Source organism: Calliphora vicina, chromosome 2 (assembly GCF_958450345.1).
Source record: "Calliphora vicina chromosome 2, idCalVici1.1, whole genome shotgun sequence".
NCBI lineage: Eukaryota > Metazoa > Arthropoda > Insecta > Diptera > Calliphoridae > Calliphora > Calliphora vicina.
Genome location: NC_088781.1, coordinates 68431967 through 68440351, shown reverse-complemented (window position 1 = coordinate 68440351; position 8385 = coordinate 68431967). Strand labels below are relative to the sequence as shown.

Genomic DNA, 8385 nt, shown 5'->3' with positions numbered 1-8385 from the left:
AGCAATTCAAATGAATGATTCAAAAATGAGTTGCAATCAATCAAATTCAAGAGCAGATCTCTAGGGGGAATGAAAGATTTCTCCTACCAAAATGAAAATATCCAGTACAAAAATTTAAAAGTATTGTCCTGTATACGCGCCTGATCAATGAAAATATGGTGTTTGGAGTTTATTTCTTCAAGAAGAACTGATTTTTATTTTGAAATACGCTGAACGACAAAACATATTTAATATTCAAGAAGTAATTAATAATTTTTGAAATTTTGTGACCCACGACCACCCAACAACAAACTTTTTGCTAATATTTATATTATATTTATTTCAAAAAAATAAAACTATCTTCCAAAAATAATCAAAAATCAGGAAAAATAACAATGTATGTAGTTCAAAACACAATTGAGTTTCATAAATAAGGCTAATTAGATTTAATTAGAATGCATCATTTACCTTAAACAACAATAGCTTTTCAAAATTATCATCTGAAAGAAATCCACGTTTAGGGATGTTTAGAATAGAGGCGTACGAAAATAATCTTTCAACACCAGCTGACGATGGTAACGGCGCATTATATTTAAAGGAAGACTTTTTAACCGTCGATTAATTATACTGCATACTTAGAGCTAGTTTCTGGGATAGAGATAATCTACATTCTTCGCTTAAACCTAAATTAAACTAAAAATTGTGTTTCTCACTTATTGTTTATATGCTATATAATCTAGGTTTAACTGAGCATCATTGGTGAGTTAAACCTAAGTATAAAATGCCAAAGCACAAACAGATGGAAAATAAAATAAACAATTCAGCACAGCAGCTCTTTGTTTTTATTTGCTTTATTAACATCAATATAATTTTTAATATACATTTTATATACTTTTATGTCGCTTTTTCTTTTAGAAAGTTAAAATTTACAAAAAAAAGTTATGTAACGCGGTTGCTTTTTCTTATAAAATGTATAGTATTGCCATATTTATATGAAAAAATTTGAAGAATAAACATGTGATTTGACTGAAAAGTATGGCAATGCTAACAAAATTAATCCATTAGTGAGAAACACAATCATTGGTTAAATTCCGGCAAAATATGTTTCAGGATTAATATAACAGCGTGTTAAGCTGAGTTTAACTGACAAGTAAGAAACTAGCTCTTAATGACTTTGAAGAATCTGCTAAATATGCTGCGAATTTCGCGTCGCAGTTGGAAATGAATTGCTAAGTTTTTTTCTAATTCGTTTGAATTAATTCAAAATCAATTCAATTCAAATGAATTGAATTAATTCAAAATCAATTCAATTCATTTGAATTGGAAACGAATTGCAATTCATTTTTACCAAATTCATTTGAATTAATTCAAAATCAATTCAATTCATTTGAATTGGAAACGAATTGCAATTCATTTTTACCAAATTCATTTGAATTGACACAAATTTCATTCAATTCATTTTTTGTGTGAATGATTCGCGAATTAATTCAAAAATGAGTGATTCATTTACAGCTGTGGTACACATAAATACAATTGAAGCAATCGCATTTGGAAAACTTTATTGCCGTATAAAAAGGAAAACAAGGGGTCTTCTTACAATGTATTTAAAAGTCTTTGAATAAAAATGATGCCATAAAATATAAAGCTGAAAACGAATTTTAACTACGAAAGATCACGTGTAGCTTCAGGATTAGTAACATCCATATCGAAACATCGACATGAACAGGAGGAAACAGGACACTCAGAATTTTCCCTAGTGAAAAAAATAAAAATTAAATACAAAAGGTATTAATTGAATATTAAAAAGCATACTTAAACCATTGCATTAAATGCTCGGTGTGACCACCATGGCGACATGTTTGACACCAAGAAAACCATTTCGAAAATGGTTTTGACTGCCAACCAATACTCTCGGGACCACCGTCTGCTGAAAGACCTGCATTTAGAGTGGTGCCCATGTGCAATAAACATAATGAACACCGAGGCAGTGGTTTTCGACAACTAGGGCATGATGAAAGCTGTTTGGAGACAATGTGAATTAGTATGTTTGTAGTCATGTTCGAAACAATAAAATTTATGTACTTTGTTAACATTCGAGGATACATTACGAATGCGTGCATCTTCTTGTAAAGCATTCGATACCGATTTACCGCAAAAATTACACGACAAATATACGGTGCGTGCAGTGCGACTGGTCGAGCGAAGATTTACTATTTTTATTTCCAATTCAGCACGTTTTTCCCAAAACCCCCAAGAGTTAAGGCAATCCATGTAGCTGCAAGTGAGTGAAATAAATGTACATAAGTTAAAATTTTATAAATTTATAAATTATATTCAACGATCACCTTGATATCCAATATTGTACAAATGTATCGTTAAAATATTCACGATGGAAATAGTTAATGGCTATTAATGCAACAGTCTGTATATCTCCCGTTGAATCCATATGAGCCTGCAATATGTTAATGCCATCTTGTGATTCTCCAGTCAGCAATAGACCATTCAAGTCTCCTTTCTCAACCGATTTCTGGATTTGAACCTTTATATAGTCTGAAAGTTTCGATTCAGAAAGATATTTGCAAGCAAATGCCATGCGATCAGCCAAAGAAACTCCCTCTTCCATCTGTTATATTCAATGAGAATAATCAATTATTATTACGCTCACTCTCTGCCGAATTGCAAATTTGCATATCGTTACTTTACCAATACGGCATCGAAATTTTCATTGTCCGCTATGAGAAAAGAAAATATGGCTCTTAAATGGGCATCTTGTATTTGAGTGTTGGCACTGGAACGCTGGTTGCGCCAAGCTGAACTAGTTCGATCTGCATTGAAACTGGACAATGCAATGGCAGCTATACGAAACATGCTGGGATCGCGTGACTGATCAACAGCCTTGGATAATATATCACAAGCTGATAGAATTTTCAAATGGAAGACATAAATCATGGCAGCACGGCTAAATTCCTTTAAATTGTAGAAATCAAATAAAATTTTTAATTTTTATTCTAATATTTTGTTATTGTTTACCTTATTTTCACACAAATTGTTTACAAAACGTTCCAATTCCTGCTCAAAAGGCCAGCCACATAGTTTCAAAGCTGTATCACGTTGGTCACTTCTATAAAAAATAAAAAGAAAAACACAATATTTAATTTAAAACTCGACACTTTCAGCTGAAAATTCCCACCCACCTGTAGCATACCAAGTTGTTGGAATTATTTATAAATTCTGGCCATTGTAGAACATGGGATTCAATACGCGAAATGTTCATAAAAGCTTGCGAAGTATGACCCAGACCAAAACCCAAAATCGTTTTTAAACCAATTAATTTTTCCTCAGCCCGATACAAATTGGCCAAACTTAACCAAACATTCTTCAAATATGGGGACAAATGAAATTCTCCACTCAAGCGTTTACCATCCATCTTTAGACCGTAATCACTAAGGGCACGCTCTCGAGTTTCATCTACTAAATCCTCCTCGAGCATATTATGATCGAACACATGAAAGTTTAATGACGAACCGACGCTAGCAAATTCCGGCGTACTGGACTGACTGGTGGTTTGACTGCTGCTGTGTGCTGGTGAACTGGGTGCCGACAAAGGCCTTTGCAGTAAAAGTGGCAGCTTTTTGTGGTTACTGTAGGCTGTTAGAATGGACAACGGCAGACGAAAATCCATAATACTGCCAGTTTCCGACAGCAGAAGTGCTCTTTCGAAATCACTATTGTGCCAAGAGAGTGCCGTCAACGAATATCCTTTATATGATGCATGATATTTGGTGTGAAATGGCAACAATTGTTTCTTGACACTATAAACTTCCCGACTGTTTTCCACATCAACGCATCTTATATCATAGAGTGTGATATAGGGAGATTCACGTTGCAATGACGACAACAAACTTGATCGGGTCGGGCACCAACTCAGTTGCAGATGATTTTTAGCCGACTGTATTTGTTTTAATGGCCGATCGAGGGATCGCAAATCCCACAGCATTATAACGGAATCAAAGAAACTGGAAAGATAATTGCCATTCGGTGCTACACCCAAACCATACACAGTTTTTGTTTGTATAGTCTGCAGTGTAGAAGTGTTTTCTATGGAAAATATGTTTAAGCGAACAGACAACTAGTATATGGAGCAAAATTAAAATGCATATTTTAATTAGACTTACGTCGCAAATCGTACAGTTTGATTTGTTTCTGATTCATCCCTGCAATGAGAACACGATGATTTTTGTTCCAGCATAGTGAATGGGCCGATTCAGAGAGTCCAAAGAAATTTGAACCTTAAAACACACACAAAAATAAATATATAAATTCCTTAATTCTTAAAAATTTTATACATTTTTGAAAAGAAGACCTAATTTTTAAAGTGCAATTAAAGTTTCGTTAATTAATCGTTTTTAATAAAATTTTTTGAGTTTCAGAGAAATTTTTTATTCAAATTCAAAAATGTAAAAGAAATTGTGATTTGTTATTGAGAAAAAATAGGTCTATGTCGGAAGTCACTGAACCTCGCAGTAATACAAATGTTGAAATTATTTTTCTTTTACATTCTTACCCAAAATTTTACCTTTGAGATAAATATAAACGCATTGGCGACGAAAACCGAAACGACGCAGATCGAAGCACGATTTTCCTTACATTTGTATTGATTTTCACATAATTGGTTCCGGGATTCATAATTTAAGCTGAAAAAATAGATTTTTCGATACAAACATTTTCATATTAACAACACAAATCGATGTAAACGACGCAACTTCGAAGCCATGCGACGCAAACTGAAACAAAAACGACGCATCTTCAAAATCACAGACATTTTAAAAAGACGCAACTTCGAAACGACGCAAACCGTGATATTGGTGTATCTCGTAAACTATAATATATAAATTTCCCTTGCAGGACCGTTCTATTTTTTTCGCATCTTTGTGAATGATATTAACTAATGTACACTTTTTGAACCTTTCATTAAAGCCTATGTATACTATCTTGTGCTCGTTATTCTCATACATACATATGACTGCACTGCTGTTTATGCACCTTGGGTGATTGTATCTGTTATATGCTTATCTGGACCATTGTTTTTGTAACACTGGTGGAAGATTTTTTTTTGGTTTTTATCATGTTACATGTACTGATGTCATCTATCAAACCACTATTAATAGTTGATTATTGGTTGGAGTTGAGTGGAGTTTTGTTTAATTCGTACAATTTTTGTTAAGTATTATTTATACTTATAATTTATATTATTATTAAATTAATTTTTTTGTAAAAAAAATTTATTAAGTAGAAATTTATAACCGATTATGGCCAAAAAGCTAGGTTATTGAAAATAATAAATAAAATAAAAAAATAAAAATATAGCTATATCAATGTTTTTGTAGGTCTCTTCTTGTAGATATTTATATAAAAATATTTCAAATCGGATCGAGAACAAAAATTTGGCATAATTTTTAATATATCTGAAATACTACAATTTGGCTATGCGACCCTCTGTATCCGAGATATAGGGATAAATATATGCAAATTTAATCAGCATTCGCTGATAAATAATTATTATTAATTATGTATTGAATTATGTATATATGTCTTGAGTTACAAAATATTTATTTTGATAGATATCCCACTCGCATCCCACTAAGCAACCAAAAGGGTCTTCAAGGAAAATAGCTAAGCTTTTTTTTGAGCTAAAAAAAATTAAAAAGGCTCCATTTTGAAAAAAGAAGTCAACAAAGTTTTTGATTTTGCAAAAAAAGTAAAATTTTTTATGTTTTGAGTTACAAAACATTTATTTTGATAGATACCAAACTCGCATCCCACTAAGCGACCAAATAGGTCTTCAAGGACAATATCTAAGCTTTATTTTAAGAAAAAAAGGGCTCATTTTTTAAAAAAAATGTCAAAAAAGTTTTTGATTTCAGGAAAAAATTATTAAAATTTTTTTTATTTTTTTTTAATATTTTTTTTTTCGAAAAATTGTAGGAAGAGATATCTAAACTATTTGGAACACATTTTGCTAAGAACAATAGGTAATAAATTAGATGGATAAGAAAAAACACCTGCTTGGCCAAAATGTAAAATTTTGACCCCCACTAACTCAGAGAGTTCTCGACCGATCATGTTGAAAAATTGTGTCAAAATTACTATCCAATTGAACTAACCTTGGTGCCACCAGATCGGAAGACATCGATTTCAAAAGTTGGTTCACTTGATATAAAATGCCCCATATATAAATATGCGGTACGCTTTTAAATATACTTAATCGTATACGTTATTGTCCACCAATATTGATGACACATAAAACATTATTTCAAAATTCGTTCCATAAAAGTGGTAAATAGCGTTTTAAAAGTGGTCGAATTTCGACCAACGGGGGCGATCTTAGTATTAATAAATGTATAAATGAATCCCTTACACATTACAGTTTTTGTCGGCAAGAAACCAACCAATTGTAGTAAGGAAATGTAAGAAAAGATAAATCACGGTTTATGGTTGGTGTTTTGTTTAAGCTTTGATATTTTTACAAATAAAGCTTGAGTGTCTGTAATTCTCAAACACTCTATAGTTTTATTTGTATAATATCTTTAGTTTTTCTAAAGCCTTTTGGGAAAAGTTTTCCTGATGATCTTTCCTAAGCAACCAGTGAAATGCGCATAGGAACCATAGATGGGGGTAGTGCACTAATTTGGAAGTTTGCACTAATACTTAGTGATAGTGCAAAATTAGTGCAATCATTTTGTTCATATTTAGTGATGAGTTGAAAATTAGCAGCCTCACTAAGCATTAGTGATAGTGAGTTAAAAAATTTTGCACTCAAAATAAAATTAGTTGATTTAAAAAAATGCAATCATCAGTTTATTGCAACTTTTTTGTATGCACTAATTTGAGTGCAACTTCAAATTGTGCACTAAATTTTTAAGTTCAAAATGGTTTAAGTTTATTCCCGTACACTAATTTAAAACTTAAGACTAATATTTCATTAAAAATAACAATAAATATTTAAACTTTTTATTTTTCGAGTTTGGATTCAACAATTTCATGACTACTCATTTTTGAAAATTTAGTGATAGTATGTTTAATGCAGCCTTTTTTGATTGCTGGTTAAAATTTTGCACTAATTAATTGTAGTGCAGATTTTTGCACTAAATCTTCGTTTAGTTATAGTTAAAAAATGATCACTATCACTATTTTTTTTTAGTTCTAGTTAAGAAATAAGCACTATCACTAAAGCTGATAAAGTGCAAACTAAATTTTTTGCAATTTTAGTGAGTGATAGTGCAATGCTGATTTCAATCAACATTTAGAGCACTACCCCCAACTATGATAGGAACTAGCTTATCCCCCAACAATAAATTTCAGTGAATTTATCAAATTAAAAATTGGGAATTTAGCATAAAACAATTTTACTAAAATACTAATTTTGTATTCCCGAATAACCTTTTAACGAAAGAATGTTTTACTTACTGCTTTCCTTCGGTAGACCCCTTTCAATATCCCAAATAGTTATACAGGAATCTGATTTATATCGATCATGACCAATAGCCAAAATATTTGGGTCTGTCTCATTCCAAGCCAAACATAAACACATTCGTTGTTGGCGAGGTGCTAGTATAAATTAATAAGTAAAATAATTATTATCAATTCAAATAAGTAATCATGCATAACACACTAAACACTCACTGTACTCCCAACTGTTGTCGACCATGTCGTGAAATTTACAAATGCCAATTTTTCCATCACCCAAGCCAACGGCAATAATTGGTCGGTGCTTGTGGTACGAAGGTTGAACACATCTGGCGTACTGATAACGATTCTCTATGGCTACAAAATTCGCCGATATATTCGGCAAACGAGCTATAAATATGAGCCAGATGGAAAGATTAATTAACAGCAAATGGCCATGAACCAGGATCAAAAACTTACGTTTAACATCAGTGTCGGTCTTATTGCGCACTTCATACAAATTAATGTCTTGACCCCACGTTACGAATTTATCTGGAATATTGGGAAACCAACTGAGTCCATGTGCGTTGCCACTCATTGCAAATACTTTCTTCCAAATCTTCTGCTCATCAAATTTAAACAATTGGAAATATTTGTATAAACAACAACCTGACACTGTCTAAATTCACTTTTCTTATCAACAGCAGTGCAACGAACAAAGACACAAAGAGAAAACAGTAAACAAACAGATGAGCTTTGACAGCACAGCTGTTTCAGTATTTTTTTTTTTTTTTTGAAGAAAATTAAAGTAAAAGAAATGTCAAATATGTGACACGTTTAGCGCCATCTAAATGTTAATTATTGCATTCTAGATATTTTATTGTTTGCATTGTGGGCAACAGATGGCGCAAAATAACAATACCATCGTGGCCGTATTTACACTAATTACAATAATAGGTG

The 8385-nt window shown here is 32.0% G+C and overlaps 1 protein-coding gene across 1 annotated transcript; it reads right to left on the bottom strand.

Moving 5' to 3' along the window:
• Positions 1-1492: 1492 nt before the first annotated feature.
• Positions 1493-8110, bottom strand: mio (GATOR complex protein mio). The gene is made up of 11 exons (XM_065499898.1): positions 7906-8110; positions 7663-7836; positions 7447-7587; positions 4155-4268; positions 3174-4077; positions 3010-3100; positions 2683-2946; positions 2325-2602; positions 2062-2254; positions 1792-1997; positions 1493-1732 (listed from the first exon to the last, which is right to left on the bottom strand). The coding sequence occupies exons 1-11, from the start codon at positions 8021-8023 to the stop codon at positions 1642-1644; spliced, it is 2574 nt and encodes an 857-aa protein (XP_065355970.1). The 5' UTR covers positions 8024-8110; the 3' UTR covers positions 1493-1641.
• Positions 8111-8385: the final 275 nt, after the last annotated feature.

Excerpts from the sequence above, each read along its gene's own strand:
- mio (XM_065499898.1), bottom strand. The coding sequence starts at position 8,023 with ATGAGTGGCAACGCACATGGACTCAGTTGGTTTCCCAATATTCCAGAT. Across the intron at positions 7,588-7,662 it reads CGACAACAGTTGGGAGTACA|CACCTCGCCAACAACGAATG; the intron begins GTGAGTGTTTAG and ends AATTTATACTAG. Across the intron at positions 3,101-3,173 it reads AACAACTTGGTATGCTACAG|AAGTGACCAACGTGATACAG; the intron begins GTGGGTGGGAAT and ends TATTTTTTATAG.